This window comes from Cadophora gregata (genome assembly GCF_030347475.1).
Source record: "Cadophora gregata isolate MNR1 chromosome Unknown scaffold_5, whole genome shotgun sequence".
NCBI lineage: Eukaryota > Fungi > Ascomycota > Leotiomycetes > Helotiales > Ploettnerulaceae > Cadophora > Cadophora gregata.
Genome location: NW_026695928.1, coordinates 165488 through 182189, shown reverse-complemented (window position 1 = coordinate 182189; position 16702 = coordinate 165488). Strand labels below are relative to the sequence as shown.

General features: G+C 47.8%; 7 protein-coding genes across 7 annotated transcripts; 2 read left to right on the top strand and 5 right to left on the bottom strand.

The window, feature by feature from the left end:
• Positions 1–651: 651 nt before the first annotated feature.
• ONS95_010859 (uncharacterized protein) lies at positions 652–1859 on the top strand (the record flags this gene model as incomplete). The annotated part of the gene is made up of 3 exons (XM_058504441.1): positions 652–1276; positions 1360–1461; positions 1630–1859. 3 exons carry the CDS (start codon positions 652–654, stop codon positions 1857–1859), a joined length of 957 nt encoding a protein of 318 aa, XP_058358997.1.
• An 826-nt stretch (positions 1860–2685) lies between these two features.
• ONS95_010858 (uncharacterized protein) lies at positions 2686–3010 on the bottom strand (the record flags this gene model as incomplete). The annotated part of the gene is made up of 2 exons (XM_058504440.1): positions 2686–2702; positions 2743–3010. 2 exons carry the CDS (start codon positions 3008–3010, stop codon positions 2686–2688), a joined length of 285 nt encoding a protein of 94 aa, XP_058358996.1.
• Positions 3011–3773: 763 nt separating this feature from the next.
• Positions 3774–5656, bottom strand: HXT1_3 (hexose transporter hxt1; the record flags this gene model as incomplete). The annotated part of the gene is made up of 3 exons (XM_058504439.1): positions 3774–4546; positions 4605–4956; positions 5003–5656. The coding sequence occupies 3 exons, from the start codon at positions 5654–5656 to the stop codon at positions 3774–3776; spliced, it is 1779 nt and encodes a 592-aa protein (XP_058358995.1).
• A 1813-nt stretch (positions 5657–7469) lies between these two features.
• On the bottom strand, positions 7470–9268 carry ONS95_010856 (uncharacterized protein; the record flags this gene model as incomplete). The annotated part of the gene is made up of 2 exons (XM_058504438.1): positions 7470–8068; positions 8116–9268. The coding sequence occupies 2 exons, from the start codon at positions 9266–9268 to the stop codon at positions 7470–7472; spliced, it is 1752 nt and encodes a 583-aa protein (XP_058358994.1).
• Positions 9269–9793: 525 nt separating this feature from the next.
• ONS95_010855 (uncharacterized protein) lies at positions 9794–10366 on the bottom strand (the record flags this gene model as incomplete). Its single annotated transcript, XM_058504437.1, has 2 exons — positions 9794–10239; positions 10291–10366. The coding sequence occupies 2 exons, from the start codon at positions 10364–10366 to the stop codon at positions 9794–9796; spliced, it is 522 nt and encodes a 173-aa protein (XP_058358993.1).
• A 1326-nt stretch (positions 10367–11692) lies between these two features.
• On the top strand, positions 11693–12736 carry ONS95_010854 (uncharacterized protein; the record flags this gene model as incomplete). The annotated part of the gene is made up of 3 exons (XM_058504436.1): positions 11693–11951; positions 11999–12256; positions 12309–12736. The coding sequence occupies 3 exons, from the start codon at positions 11693–11695 to the stop codon at positions 12734–12736; spliced, it is 945 nt and encodes a 314-aa protein (XP_058358992.1).
• Positions 12737–13661: 925 nt separating this feature from the next.
• ONS95_010853 (uncharacterized protein) lies at positions 13662–16491 on the bottom strand (the record flags this gene model as incomplete). The annotated part of the gene is made up of 4 exons (XM_058504435.1): positions 16146–16491; positions 15962–16092; positions 14926–15866; positions 13662–14874 (listed from the first exon to the last, which is right to left on the bottom strand). The coding sequence occupies exons 3-4, from the start codon at positions 15273–15275 to the stop codon at positions 13662–13664; spliced, it is 1563 nt and encodes a 520-aa protein (XP_058358991.1). The 5' UTR covers positions 15276–15866; positions 15962–16092; positions 16146–16491.
• Positions 16492–16702: the final 211 nt, after the last annotated feature.

The following is a 16702-nucleotide window of genomic DNA, read 5'->3' as shown; positions in this document are numbered from 1 at the left end:
CAAGGTTTTCTAAAGACACGACACTCCCTTGGCAAGATTCCTTGAATAGGCAACTTTTCTGAAGTACGCAGTCGCGAACTCTATCACTAAATCGCTCTATTGTACGTATCGGTCGCATCAAACTTCATGGTGTAGCATTCTGCGGGACCATTCTACCTGCGAATAAACGCATGGCAAGTTCGGAAAGGGAATCTCGCCCCAGCCTGGGAGAGAGTGGTAAAAAAGGCGGGTATTAGCAGCAAAGAATGAGTCTATAGTTCCAGACTTATGTGAGTGTTCTTATGCATTTAGCAGTGCATCGGCTGGAATCGGTAGCTGACTGATATCAAAATAAAAGCTGTCATTAACACTCACCTTAAGTGGATTTATGCGCTGCCATGAGTAAAACGTGAATTTCAACGTGACGAATGTGACTTGCCATTCACTTTTCCTACTTCTTCTTTCACATAGAGCCTCTCGGCTATCTATTCAACTACTTTCTTCCTGCTCTCCTCCCATCAACAACACCACCAAGCTCTCACTTTTGACGAATCCCAGACCGCAAACAACATCACCACCCCAACATCTCCTCAAAAAACAGCTGTCTATACCGAATCTACAACCACTGGTCTAGCTCCCCATCCTCATAAAGCAAGCTTCGCTATCAACAACATGGCATCTTCAACCATGTCCACCTCAGATCCCTCGACCTCAAACCGCGATCTCCTCACCTCAGGGCCCGTTCCCGCCAATCCGTTCACCTTCCCAACAGGCGATACAAAGATACTTGTCACGTACCAAGGCAGCAAGATTCAGGGCCTGGTGGCATCGCAGTCTTTGTGCCAGGCTAGTCCTGTCTGGAAGAACTTCATCTATCCACCCTGGGGCACTCAAGACGCAGGTGTTGAAGATGGTATTGCTGCTGGACCGAAGAGTATCGATTGCAGTGAGGATGATGGAGAGGCTCTGCTGGTTTTGATGAATATCGTTCACTTGGAGTTTCAGAAGATTCCTAAATCGCTCGCCTTGGGAATCTTGCATCAAGTTGCGATGCTATGTGAGCAGTATCAGTGCGTTCGAATCGTCGCTCCTTGGGTTCAAGGATGGGTCAAAAATATCCCAAAAGTTGCTCAATTTCAGCTTGGTATGCTGTACGTCTACTGGGCATTTGGTTATGAGGATGAGTTTCAATCATCGGCCATTCTCTTGGTCAACAATTTGACTGTTTCGGAGGAAGGTCAAATGAAAGTGGGCTGCTACGAGTTGACAGAAGATGTTCTTCCTCCAGATATCCTGGGTATGTTGCATCCGCCTCATTTCCTAAACCAATTTCCACTCCTCTGTATTCTTATATTATGTGACAGCTGAGGGATACGACAGCCAGAATACTACAGCTCCGAGAGCGAGAATTGACCACTTCTCTTACTTGCATGTACACTATCCTGGACATCCTTGAACGAGATGATGTTATCTGCTGTGAAGGTACATTTTTACACCACCGTGAAGCATGCGATGCACTAGCACGTGCAAGCTTAATTCGTTGCCTCAAAAAAGAAAAACTTTTGCCAAAAGTTCCATCAAGCGAAGTCCGCCTGTCAGTCAAAACCCTACAGGCAACATTTGATAGATTCGATATTATGACGTTGACAGCCGAGAAGCCAGCCGAACTCGCCGGTCTCAATACCACGGTAGTAGGTGATCATTCCGACTGTCAAGTAAGCCTCATGGTTCTTGGCCAATGGAAGGAGACGATCTTTTCAAATATTGCTCTAGACTGTCATCTCCAGCATATGCGTACTCAACGAGAGAAGCTAGGCCTTACAGACACTAAGAGCTCTCCAGCTCCAAAGAAGCGTAAGCGATCGGGCATTTTTGCTTAAGAGTCGCAGAGGATCTTCTACTTCCGATAGAAAGAGCTTCAATCTAAGAACCTACGTCACAGGTCTCTGTGACCGGAGTCGTTGTACAGTCACCATGGCGTGTCACATAGCTTCTTTAGCAGAAGAGTTTTCTCCAGATGAGACTTTCTCCCCCACATCACGTATACGACTTCCACTCCTACTGAACTCCTTCGATCACCTGCAGGCTTCAACGGCTTACTTACCTCGATCTCCCCATCTCCAGACCTCGATTAAACGGTCAAGCACCTTATTTTCCCAAGGGTTGAGAAAGCAATCAAGTCCGAAACCTAACAACTTTCTCTCGCCCACTATCTTCTTCTTCTCTCGGCTTGGTTACCAATTTCCATTCACCATCCTCAATCCTCACCCCTCGACCAAGACAGGGGCATCAAGTCCACAAAAAAAGAAAAGCACCTAGAGAATTGGTTTTCAACAACCCCATCTTGCTCTACATTCATTCAAACCACCTTCGAGGACATCTACATCCTCTGGCCTCGCATAAATTTCGAGATGTATAGGGAAGTTGAGCTGATTCAGATGCAGCAGTTCCTTTCGATAGGAGTTAGGACAAAGGTTCATAGGCCACACTTCAATACACACTTCCATTTCCTATCCCGCAATCGCACAATCAGCATAGCATAGCATAGCATGGGGAAGAAAACACAGACACAGGGCAATCTATGAACCTTAAATCTCAAAACTCAAGCTTGAACACCCCACCGTGACAAATACTAACCCAACATATCGATCCATCTGAGCCGACTTTAAAACCCCCGAAAAATAGAACTTCCCTTCGCTCTCTCTCCTACTCTGTCCCCATAGCTTTGCGAACAAGCCAAAGTCTTACTATACTATTTCTAACAGTTATAACCTAGACGCCTGACTCTTCCCTCCTCCCTCCTCTCCCTCCTCTCCCTCCTCTCCCTCCTCTCCCTCCTCTCCCTCCTCTCCCTCCTCTCCCTCCTCTCCCTCCTCTCCCTCCTCTCCCTCCTCTCCCTCCTCTCCCTCCTCTCCCTCCTCTCCCTCCTCTCCCTCCTCTCCCTCCTCTCCCTCCTCTCCCTCCTCTCCCTCCTCTCCCTCCTCTCCCTCCTCTCCCCACCCAACCCCCACCCATCCATCCCCCACCTCATCCCGCTAAAATAAAACCCCATTCTCAATCCCACCACCACACGCCATACTTATACTCATACTCATATTCATACCTATACCAATACCAGAAATCATAATTCCATACCTCCATTACCTCCAGAACTACAGAACTCCAAAAATTCCCAGAATATAGGTAGGCCCAGCCCACATATTCAAACCATGAAAAAAAAAAAAACGTGATGTGGTATCAGCCCCCCCCACCCCCCCTTCGCCCACTTCTCGCCGCTTTTGAATTCATCCAACACAAGGACAAGGTAATCATCTCAAAGACTGTGATACGTTCTGTTCCTTCTTTCCCATCCCATTCCATCCCATTCCATTCCTTTCCCTTCCATTCCGACGCGAGCACCGAGAACCGAGCAAAATAGAAAGGAAGAAGAAAGATAAACAAAAAAGAGAGAAATGCACAGAAGAAGATCACTCGAGGGTATTGATTTTTATAATGTAATTTAATTAATTCATTAGCAAAACCCTCTCCATGTCGCCTCAAAGAGTCAGACTACTTCGCAGCTTCTTCACTCCCAGCTTTCTTTTCCGCCATTTAATAGAACGAGCAACAGAACGCCATCACGCCATCCCTCAACGCAGCTACGCTATGCACAAGGAAAGCAAATGCCTGTCCATCTCCCAGAACTCCGTCTGTGCAACACGAATAAATATGTACAGCGAACTCCACTCATAACCTCCAACCAATACTCATACACATCCCATCTCCTCCCACCATTAACAAGTAGACCTAGTCAATCAAACAGTAGTGCTAACAGGCACCGCAGCATTTGTCGGGAAACGCGTCTCATCATGAACCATAAGCCCATCACCACCCGTCTCCGTCTTCTTGAAATCCTTCCCACCAGCCTTCAGATGCATGCCATCAGTGCCCACACCATTCAATCCATCATGACCAAGTTCTCTAGGATCCCAAGACGCGGACGTGATGGGGTTGACGTGAAGAACATACATTGTATCGATCTCCTCGAGACTGCGATCTTTGGTCTCGATCATGAAGAAGTAGACGATCCAGAAGAGACAGAAACAGCAGACGCCGAAGACGAGTCCGTAGAAGTAGTCGATCTTCGCGGTGATGAAAGGTGTGAAGAATGAGATCAGGAAGTTGAAGAGCCAGTTGGAAGCGGTTGCGAGAGCCATGCATGGTGCGCGATAACGGGCTGGGTAGAGTTCTCCGACGACGGCCCAGACGAGCGGCCCCCAGGTTGTGGCAAATGCAACAATGAAGAGACAGGTGAATACAATGAGGACCTTGCCTTCGGTTGGGGTGGACATTGGATTTTCGGCATCGAGAGCAAAGTGGCCGACGAAAGCGTAGATCATGAAACAGGCGAACATGGCAGCGGCACCAGCCATCAAGCTCTTACGACGGCCACAGTTCTTAACAATCCATAATCCACCAATAGTAGCACCAACATTGACTGAGCCAAGGATGATTGAGGTGACATAAGAGTTGCTGATTCCTGTAGATCTGAAGATGGTGGTTCCATAGTAGAAAAAGAAATTGGCACCTAGAAGGTTGCACGTTAGCATCAACAGTCAAATAAATCATCACGCTTAGGTACCCACCTGTAAGTTGTTGACCAGCTTGAAGAATCATGCCAAGAAGTGTGCGGTACAGCATACGAGGACCAGTAAAGATCTCAGAAAGCGGATGATCACCACCAGCCCGCTCAGCTTGGAGCTTCTCTTCAATCTCAGCAATCTCGTGATCAATAAGTGGTGAGTAAGGATCAATGCCACTGAGACGACCCATAGTCTTGCGAGCTTCCTCCTCACGTCCCATGCGGTATGCGAAGCGAGGAGATTCGGGCATGGCGAGGATAGCAGTACCGAGGATGATAGCCCAGAGAGCAGAAAGACCGTTGGGAATTCTCCATTGAGCGGAGTTATCGAAGGCGCCTTCGGTGCCAAAGTTGACCTGGAAAAATCAGCAATGTCGAGATGATGGAACGAACGGAACCCACCATATACGCTGTCCAGATTCCCATAGTGATGAGCAATTGGTAGGAGCTGACAGTAGCACCTCTAATGTTCTTCGGCACACTCTCAGACTGATACATCGGAACACTAGTGCTCAGAGCACCAATACCCAAACCTGCGGTGAAACGTCCCATAGCGAATTGAACCCATTGTGTGTCACTCGTGATCTCGATGACAACGCCAATGATATAGAAGAAAGCCGAGGAAGAGATGGTGTATCGTCTACCAATCCTATCGCAGAGCCAGCCACTGACGAGGCAGCCCATAAGTGTACCGATACAGAGAAGACCAACGATCGTTCCTTGTCTGGCAGATGAGAACTCTCCATTTTCACCGAAACGGTCTAGGAAATCGGTCATCGCGAGAAAGCCTGAGATTTGGCCTGACTCGTAGCCGAACATGAAGCCGCCGATGGACGCGATGGAACCGAGTAGGATAGCAAGCCATGTCACGGGTAGTTCTTTGAAAGCTTCTTCGGTAGGAATGACATTGCCGATGGCGTCTGTGTGAGGAACGTTGTTGATAGAACGATTCTCTGGTGTATGAGCGGCAGGAGTTTCGGCGGGTGTGGTGTTCGTGCTGAGTTTCTCCTGGATGGGAGGATCGACATCGAGTTTCTTTCTGCTGAAGAAACCCATGACTGTTGTGGTTGGGTGTCGATATATGATAGTATCGATATGAGTTTGGTGTGGTGGGTATAGAGAAAAGAAAAAGGATGGAGTGGGAAGGGATGTGGAAGTACTTATTGGAGAAGAAGAGCAAAGGAAGAGAAAGAGAAGCGCAGAGCTCGTCACCGACTAGTCTGGCCCAAGGCGAAGTCCGGCCTTCGGCCCCGTTGAGAAGGCCTCATGTGGTAGGAAAGAACGACTTGACTCCATCTGGAAATCTCTAGTCAGAAACTTCCACTTTCAAAGAAGTTGAGTGTTCTGTTTGGTCGTGAAAGGGAAAGAACATGCCAGGATCCAGAGGAAGTCGCGATAGCGGAGCCTCAGAGTCCAACCAGGTCCCACTATTGATGACCGTGGTACGACCGAAGCGAGTTTTGTTGATCCACATAGGAAAATAGATCCTGCTGACAGCCGTGCGGAACAAAAACATCAGGAGACGTTGTGTGTTCGCATACAAAAACATGCCATTCGCAGCAACACCCCATACTTTCCTCGCTGCTTACGATAGCGAACCTCTCCAGGACTCATGATAATAGTCGTCCAATCGAAGATAAGATGTTGCTTCAATTCCGTGGTGCAGACACGGTATTCACCCACGTCTCGCCAAACCTTCCCGATCCAGCTCGCCGTCTCTCCCAACGAAGCCTCAAAAGCACAATTTTGAGCCTCATCCGTTCATCCTAGTAAAGATCGCCACCACTCACCTCTTGAGCAAAATTGGCATCCATAGACCCATAAATCATCACCAAAATATCCATTCACAACTTCATATCGGGTCTATTCCAGGACCCTCTCCTGCAAAAAATAGATCCGCTTGCGGCCGGTAGAGATCGGGCGGTTCCCTGAAGATCCCTGAATTTTCAGCCACGCACACGCTAGAAATCCCGCTCCCGAAGCCCTACCCATGCACGAACCCACTGAAGCTGCGACCATTTTCAGGGGCTGATGCCGCCTATGACGACGGTGCCGTGTTAGCCTTTGCAGACTCGGTCGTATTCTTGAATTCGATGGATCAGATTGGGAAAATTGTTTGCAGAGTTCGAGATGGAATGTGGATGTGGTCGGCATTCGGTCGCTGGGATAAGGAGGAGGACTGAGATGAGGATCCGGGAAATGTGATAAACAGCTGTTGTTAACAATTTGCGTATCCTGTGATGGGAGATGGGAGGGCCGCGAAGACTTAGCTGGTAATGTTATCTCCGAAGACTGTGGACTCCCCTTAGGAAATGACATTGCTATGCGAGAAGCGGCGAATGTATGCTGAGAATAGATAAGATGGACTATGAAGTACCTAAAAACGTGAAATTTTAGAACGACAATTAACTGGCAAGCACCCTGGGCAGATGGTTGAGCAGGATCGAAGGCAAACGAGAAGAACGATTGAAGGATGCATAGCACAGCAATCAAAGGGAGGTATTGAATCCATACCAAATCATCCATAATCAGGCGATACATTCTCACTGTTCTGACTGTGGAGGTATGAAACCTAGAATAGTGAGGGATTGGTTGTAGATTGAGTAATGTTACAATCAGTCGCTGCTAATTGTTCATCTCTAGCAAGGAGCAGCCGAGAAATAGAGCGGTGCCTATTTCTTTTGACCTGCATACCGGATGAAATTTTTTAGAATATCATCCGGGGACGTATTTACCAGAGCTCGGATTTTGCCATGTTATGCGAATGTATACGTAGTGCTGGAACCCGCTTCATCAGGGGATGCCACAACTAATTCAATCTGGTGGGGTATCTTTCTGTTGAGTATAAAAGAGAAAGTGGCTATTTTCCCTATTCCAGAGTTTCCCCTCTTTGCAGTCGCATATGGAAACGATGCGAGTCAAGGACCGGGTTCGGGGCTGCAGCCAGAACCATTGCAACAGGTCCAGAGAGACGATTAGCACAGACAGCATGATCTTGAATCGCCGCTGCTGTATTCTGAACTGCAGCTGCCGGTAACACTCCTGGAGAATTCGCGCTGTGCATGGGCAGAATGCTAGATGCGCGGTTTGATTGTGATCCAAAAAGAGTCCCTGGCGGGGTCGCCATCACTGGGACTTGTTGTGATGTGGACTCTCCTCTTCTTTGGACTGCAAGGGTTGCTGAAGGAATCTCGGGCTTGATGTGAAGAAGTTTGATTCGACTTATCGACTCGGCAACAGACTTCACACTATCGGTGATACTAGCCGGGGTCCTTTGCGGATACAGCGAGGCATCCAAAAGACCACGGAGAAGTGAGCCATAGACTGCAGCATCGCACACGTTGCTCTGAGAGGTCACGGTACATATATGAGAAGATGATCGCATGGCCTGCTCCAGACTGGAAAGCCAAAAATATGGGATTTCGAGCAAGTCATTGAGAAGCTTATTCCTATACCAGAGAATGCGCTCTGCCCCTGATCAGCAGAATATCTTTTAAGTATGGTTCAAAACTTACCAACGATAGCTGGAGGCATGTGGCTAGCAACGGGCTTTCCGTTGGGCGGAAGTAGATTCTGTGGAGGTGGGATTCCGGTCAGAGACGTAGGGGTAACATTCGAATTGAGAACCATATGCTTGGCAAGCAGTTCGAATGTCTTTTCACGTCCAAAGACCCACGCAATAAACAACCAGCCTTCCTGGTTCGGCTCCAAACTTTGGGTTCGTTCATTCTTCATCCACGACTCCAGCCACGGACGCACGATCTTGATACATTGGTACTGATGAACCAGTAAAGCAACCTGAAGGAGTGTAGAGTATTCCATGCTTGAGGGTACGGCATCGAAGTTGAGATGTACGATGTCGAGTAGCACCAGTAAAGCTTCACCGTCATCCTCACTGCAGTCAATCTGCTTCTCCTTAATCTCGCCTTTGGTTGCAGGTTGGCTGTCCCACAGCGGAAACAGAAATCTTTTCCATACCGGACTGGCGAGCACAAGAGCATCTGCAGAGACCGAGCCCACCAGCTTTTCTTTTTTGTGGGTTACGAGGAGCTTGGCCGTGCCAGTTTGAAAGGTAAAAGGATTGGCCGATTGTGGACTTCGAGACTGGGCCGGCTTGGAGGTCATGCTCTTCGTAGGATCGGAGAAGGAAGCGGACGAGTCTGGAGAGCTTGGTTCGGTTGTAGGTGAGGGCCCAGGTGTTGCACACGCCGCTGATAGCTGGGCTCGGGAATCCGAGAATGGAGACGGGGAAGGAGTTGTCGTAGTTCTGCCAAAGACTGTTGACGGGCCGGTTCCGTTATTATCTGATGGGGAGGGTACCGAAAGGGCTGGAGAACGACCAAATAAGAATGGTTTGGCTGTGGAAGAGGCCGTCCCAGGTGTTGGTGTACCAAAGGGCGATGGCGATGAGCCGGGAGATGTGGTTGGTGCTGCGGCTGGGTACGCGACGAATTTAGCAGGATGTGACGGAGGTGTGAATAGAGGAAGGGGGATTGGGATGGGAGCGGTGAGCCTCCGAACGAGAAAGACATCCTGCTCTTGTTCAATCAGGACCTTCTTGCAAGTTATGCTATTGATGTTGCGAAAGCTGGAAGTTGTGCAAAGGTCAGATTTCGACCTCGGATGTTGAGGAGACGCGACGTGGAGAGGCACGTCCCACGCGATCATGTGACTGTGAATCGACAACACCAAACCTCCCGGAGCTTCTGACTCCTATTTCATCATCTCCTCCTCATCAACGCAGTACAGTGACACGATTCCCGAAATACACGACTATGCGTAGTTGAAACTTCCAATCCGATGTAACGAACACCCAAGCCGTTCAAGAAGCTAGATCAAGCTTCTTGGTCCCCCAAACCACGGCTGGACACCAGACGTTGGAGACCTTCAGGGCAGAAGAGGGATGTATCGAGCAGCATGACATAATCGATCCACCATTCGATGGCCAAAAGACCTGTGTAGAGAAATTACTCGCAATCTGCAGCTGTGTCTCTATGGTGTTGAGCCTCCCTGCCAACTTCAAAGAGACGAAGATCTTTTAATCTTTACAGGGGATATGTTGACGAACTTGGAAACTCCAGAGCATCATTCATGGTTTGGAAGTTTTTCTGACTTCAATTGCATTTATTCACCTGCTTCAACTATTGTCTGACCTAAACTCATGATGATGCGCAATCCTTCACCATCCCTCGCTCACTCCTTGTTGATCTTGTACCCTCTAAAGTACAAGTTCTCCGCTTCAGCCTCTGCCTCTGGACTTGCTTCAGCTTCACGTTCCTTGTTGATCTTGTATCCGCGGAAGTAGAGGTTATCGGCCTCGGCCTCGGGCTCAGCTTCCCGCTCTTTGTTTATCTTGTATCCTCTGAAGTACAAGTTCTCGGCTTCAGCCTCTGCCTCTGGACTTGCTTCAGCTTCACGCTCCTTGTTGATCTTGTATCCTCTGAAATAAGGATTGTCTGCTTCAGCCTCTGCCTCACGCTCCTTGTTGATTTTGTATCCACGGAAGTACAGATTCTCAGCTTCAGCTTCGGCGGCTGCTTCAGGACTGGCCTCTGCCTCTCGCTCCTTGTTGATCTTGTACCCTCTGAAGTATAGGTTCTCCGCCTCGGCGACAGCTTCAGGCGCTGGTGATCTCTCGACTATGTTTGTGTAAATGATTTGAGTCTGAAGTTTCAGGTTGAATGGCTTACCTGTCTCAGCTGGGACTGGACCAGCGTTGAGGAGTGGCAGCAATGCTGCGAGGAGGGTGAGTTGTGTGAGCTGCATCTTGATGACTGGAAGTTATGCGATTTGTGGTTAGGAGCAATCGACTTCTCTCAGTCAGATGTGTATCAGTGTTCTATATATTCTTGAGCTAGTGTAGCGGTAAGCATACGCAGCTGTTGTACAGTTGCCTCCGTGTACTTCATGCTATCTGAAAGGTGCGTCTGGATGATCTAGCACAGGTACCGAGCGACCGAATCACAATCCACGATCTTCATACTATCCCAAACATCGCCACTGTGGAAGGCTACAACTGCACTCACAGTCATAGGCCGATCCCCATGAGGCAAGTCACCTTCCATATACGGCCGAACCCTGAACATCAGCAAGTTTGTCGGTTATTGTTCCACAACATTGGGCCACCATACCCACGTTACTCATCAATATCGCGCTTTTCAATGGTTAGTGGTGAGAATACGGCGGTACAGTCCGCTCTTTTCAACGATCGCGAGCTGTGCCACTTCGCCAAGTCTTCCTTGCCTCCATCATATTTCTTGTCACCTCCCAATTCGAGCGTATTGTGGCACAAGCATGCAATCAATCTGAGCGGATAATAAACCTTCCATTCTAGGAAGTTGTACGACAGCGCAAACTCCCACTGCCAGCACTCTACCATCAGGGAGCTCTGTTAATCTAGCCGATCTCATGGATACGCTGAATTATGAATCCTTTTCGCTGGTCATTTTCGCTGCACATGCCGGACTCAATACTTGCAAGCAGCAGTCTAATATTTTAAAACATGAAATGAAACTGAATACCGGGAGCGGCAGCACCCGCTCGGTATTTGGCTGGAGATTTAGAGGGCAGGGAAGTTGCTTACTGATTCGCTTAAGCTCCCCTTTGCCGTCAACACCTCCACTCATTTTCCGTATGTTTATTTACATACACCCAACAGACGCCTTTGCAAACACAGTCAAATACGAGGTTGAAACAAACAATGAATAAATCTCCGCGAGAATCATTAGATGCCCTCTTCACCGCAGCCGGTAAACCAATGGTGGTCAGCCAGCAATCATCGTGGCCAAGTCTGCGCCTCAGCGGTGCATACTCACAAGCTTCTTGAGGAAGGTGGGGTCACAACTGTATCCACACAACACGACTCGGGGCACCCTGGCTCAATCTTACAACTGTAACATGGTTGATTATGGGTCCTGGAGAGGCAGGCAGGTAGATAGCATGCAGTCTCACAGGACCGAGTAATTACCCAATGGATTCTAGCCATGTCTTTTGTCCCAACCTCTTGGGACACTGACGCACAGCCATATTCGTTCAAATCGCTCATTGCGGTCCTAAAACATCAAAATAGAAACCGCATAACCAGAGCAAAACATGATGCATCTGCCATGGCTTTTCAAATACGCCGCGATTTCGAACTTTGATGTGTCAGAAGATTCCGACAAAGAGGATCATGTTGGCTTTGTAAGAGAAAGCTCAGATTCCAGACCTCATCGGAGATTGAGAAGCACCAGAACTCTGATGATTCTTGGGACAACTTTCAACATCATCATTTTCTCACTATCGCTTCTACTGTTCTTCTCGAGTCGAGACACAGGCAGAAATTTCATTCTCAAGAAGTCATCATTCTACTGTAGGTTCATCTGCCCACAATTTTTTATGACGGTGCTGACTGTTCAGCTCCAATCCTGGACAAATTCAACCTACCAACATTCGTACAGCAAATTAATGGCACGCTGCTCTTGCCAAAGGAACCTTCAATAGCCCGACAGGATCCGAATCCAGAAGCAGACGCGATTTGGGAAGATTTAGAATTGATCCGCACGATTGTCATTACTGGAGATGAGGTGAAGAAGCTGGGCAAAGACCCCGCAACAGCAGCGAGATTCGACAATGAGTACTGGGGATTGGGAGATGATGCATATATGGCACAGATTGGTAATTGACCCCCGAGCCTAAGTTTAAGAATTGAGTAACCTAACAGCAATAGATGTCTTCCACCAGCTCCACTGCCTGAATGAGTTGCGCAAGCTTACCTATCCCGACTACTACCACTCCTTCCCAAACTCCACATCGCAAAGCGGCCATGACCACGCGCACGGCCACCACGCTCGATCTCGATACTCGAAGCTCTGGCAGATCCATATTGGACACTGTGTTGATATCCTGATGCAGAATATCATGTGCAACGCCAACACAGATTTGATTACTCTCCAGTGGATGGAGAAACAGGACAATCCGTTTCCTGACTTCAGTATAAATCATCAGTGCAGAGACTTCAATGTACTGGCTGATTGGAGGGATAAGAATGCTGTTGATATGAATAAGTGGGATAAGATGAAGAAGCCAGTCGGAGTGAAAGAGGTTCCTCTGCCGCAAGAGCACTGGGAGAGCTTTGGTGGGAAGGGCGATGATTGAAGGGCAGAAACGGATACAAGATATCATGAATATCACATCATCAGTCTACGAGACACATCAACTCAACGAGTTTCCGCATCCCATCACACACCATCGCATCCCATCGCATCTCGTCTCGTTGTCTCGCTCTGCCGCACCAGTCACCTCGCCCCACCTCACCTCACCTCACCTCTCGCTTAAAACCCAACCGAACGCGCCAACTCAAAATCAACAAAAACAAAACCACCAAAACATCAACTTATATGAGCCAAGAACAAACCCCATCACCTGCCAAGACTCCAAGAACCAGATAGGACCCAATCGAGTCACAGACACTCCAATTTGATGGCATCTCTTCACAGCCAGAGCGGAGAATACCATTTATTCCGATTAGAGTGACCTCTACCAGCACGGAAAACATAGACGTGTCAGACCCTTCTCATCGTTATTCGCAGTAGCTACCCAAGCTAGGGACAGTGGGAATTTACTCGCAGAAGCGCGAAACTTCTGACCCGCGCGGTTCTACGCTTCGCTGCACACAGCAATTGATGTTGGTAGGAATTCTGCTTATTTGGATACATGTTGGTGATGGTGGCAGAATTCCCGCGTTGGGCATAGGCGGGTGGTTGGTTGCAGCGACGTCGTTAGTGTGGTGAGGAGGGTACTGCGCCAGATGTAGTTTGCGATAGGAGTGAGGCTTCCTTCCGAATTGCTCACGCATCTGGGTTTCCACAAGACCCTGTCTATTCGAAAATTGGCTCATCCCTTCCCGACCCATTTAAAGGCTCAATTTTTTGCGATCCCGGGTAAACGCCACCACCCGTTGAATAGGGATCATCGATCAGTGTCAACTTCAGAAGATAACACTAAAAGAAGGTGACAGATAGGTGCTGAATCAATGCGTAGATATGATACTAGCCATCAGCTTCTAACGATGCACAGTGCTCTATCCTGTGGCTTCTTCAATCCATTCCCACAACCTCTCATCCGCTACAAACCCCTCGCTCAAACCTGCCACCATTGTAAGTTTCCTTGCTATAGCTTCCCTATCCGAATGCGAATAGCGGAAGTATTCCCCTTCATCTCTTCGGATCTCATCTACTGAACGATCATCCTCCGCAAGCGTCGCGGCCAACTGTACAAACTCCTCTTGCCTTTGTACGTCTTTAAAAAGCCTAGGTATCTCTACACCATCTTCTAGTTCATAAACCGACATGTACAGCTCTTTAAAATACCGGTAGTCTTGCAGACTGTCGAGAGTCACTAGTCGCGAAAACAACCATGCCCTCCTGGTAGAGTCCCGGAATTCTTGGTTGAACTTGACATCCTTTCCCTGCAGAAAGTGATGTGTGAAACTGGACCTGAAAGCAGGAACTAGTGTCGAGTCAACTTCGTCTCTTGGGTGAGGGAGGCTTGGAGTGATAAGAAGTGTCGATATAGGAACAGTGGAAGAGAACGCCCAGTCAATGACACAAGTGATATTGAAATCACTATCAAGAAAAACGTTGCTTGTGCTGATATCTGGATGGGAGAGAGGGTATGCATTCCCAAAATTGCCTGCGGTCGCGAACGATTGCTGCGTAATCAAAGGTATCATCTGGCGTAGAAAGTGCCCAGCGACGCAGTAATCCAGTGAATTCTTACTCCCGTCGATTTTTGCACCCACAGTTACAAAATGATTCCATCGACTGACTGCAGATCGGTAGCTCGAAAGTGTTTCATATTCTCCAAGTTCTGGGATCGGCGCGAAGAAGGCGTGCTGCTCTAGCGGGAGCTTTTTGACATGAAGAATAAATGCCGAAAGCTGCGATTCGTAGTAATCATGAGTATGCCGAAATGGACCTCGTCGGACTTCATCCTGTAACGAATCGCGCCCGTGCCAAACTAGTGCAGGCGAGACACACTGTTTGATAAGATATTCACCATCTTCTTCGACCAGAGAACCGATCTCATCGAACCGTAGATTCAACAACGGTGAGATTATTTCACCAAGTTGCTTCATTACCTTCTCCTTGTTCGCTCTCTTAAGGCAGGGAAGTGGTTTGCGAGACGCGACCATCCCGTCCGGAATAGAATTCCAGGAGAAACGACTCAGTGCGTAACCGGGAGCTTTGCTCATAAGAATAAAAGGAACCCCAATCGTATTAGATCCGGTACAGCTTTGGAAATGTCAGTATCAACAGTGTAGCAATGCACTTCAATGACCGTACCTATAATCGAACACCTCTGGAACAGGAATTGAGCTATTCATCTTGACATATTTCATCGTTGCAACCTCACTTTTAATCAACTTTGGTATAGTCTCCGGAGAAATATCGTGGCATCTTCGAGGAGATCGAAAGATCCATTCCACGCCATCCTCAAACGAAAGGACAATTGCCCAGTTTAAGGCCCCGCTCTCTGGCCGCTTCGATTCATCGCAACTGCACTTCACATCGCGAAGCTGACTTGCGAGGTGAAGGAGGGCAGGTAGATTGAACTTGGCATAGCAAAACACTCCTTTCTCTGGTGACATGCTTGCTGAGAATGAAAGCGGTGGCGTGACCTTGGGCGCACACATATGAGACTTGTGTTAGAGCACGTTGTTAAATCCAATCGCCAAAATGATCAGTAAAAGAACAAAGACGGTATCAAAGTGCCCCTAAGAACACAAATCTCCAATCGTAACTGATAGCTATTGTTTGTTTCCAGCTTAAGAATTGCGGATTCAACGGTGATCGGAAGACTTTGTTCCATGCTGTTTGAACAATGGATTATGTAATATTGACTAAGGCTATCATTGGCTTCCATACTCATATCATTGTTGGGAGAGCAATGCAGGTGCTTATCACAAGCACGTTCTTAACGAAGGCAGCAAGTTTTCTGACATCGACCAGCTGGGCTATCAGAATCTAATTTTTTCTGATTGCAGTTATAGTTTCTGTATTGAGTACCAATGCTTGCTGATGAAATCACTGTGCCAGGCTTATGTACTTCGGATTGCAGAACTGATACCTCGCATATTCTCCTCCACTAATTCAATGATCTAATACCTGCACATAATGTAAGTAGCTATCTGATTGCAACGGCAGGCAAGTAAACTCATCCGTGCAAGGGGCGATTATGGCAGCAGAAACGCCACGCCCAATACGAAATGGAGGGGGATATCTACCTTAGGAGAATAATGTCAAATTGTCCTATAAGATAGAAAAACCACAATAGTATACAATACTATCTTTACATTTCAAAATAGGAAAGGGAACTTACTAACAAACCAAAAAAGTAAAATATCAAAAAACAAAAAGTCTAAAATGACAAAAACAAAAAATAAAAAAATAAAAATTCCGACACCTGAGTGATTCGAACACTCGCTCCCGAAGGAAACAGCTTAGCAGGCTCTGCTCAATATCAGTACCCACACCCCATTTTCAAACTCAAAGAGTAAACTCACGTCGCGTTAACCACTACTCCAACACGTTAGCCATCGCTCGTCGTGGGAACATGTATATTTCTCACCTCCGCCAAAGTGCCCCGATTGATCGATGCAGCGAAAGTGCTTATTTGCGTGCATGGAGTGGAGAGTTTTTTTCTTGGGGCGAAGATTTCGGCGAGCTGCTTTTGGTGATGGCTTCAATTTTCAATTTTCGGTGTGCAGTCACGAGTCGCTTAACTAATGGAGAGGAAGGCGCCGCCACAAGCTCGTTCAGTGTGGAGTTGAAGAAGGGAGGCAGGCGCCGGCGCTTGACGCCACATATATCCCAAGTCTTGCTGTATTTTAAACTGGCTCCCTTTGGAATAATGGAAGGTGTGCAGTTCCCCTCCCGAGAACATAGCTGAGTCTGCATGTTACTAAATTAGCGCTGTACAAGCTGCATTTCAACATGCAGACTCAGCTACTTTTAATGCCCGAATAGTCTGTAAACAAACCTAACTCTAAATGTAAACAAACACAACTTTGAGAAGGACTTCAAGGGGGAAAATAAGGATATATTCCTAGTGCGGGGGGCT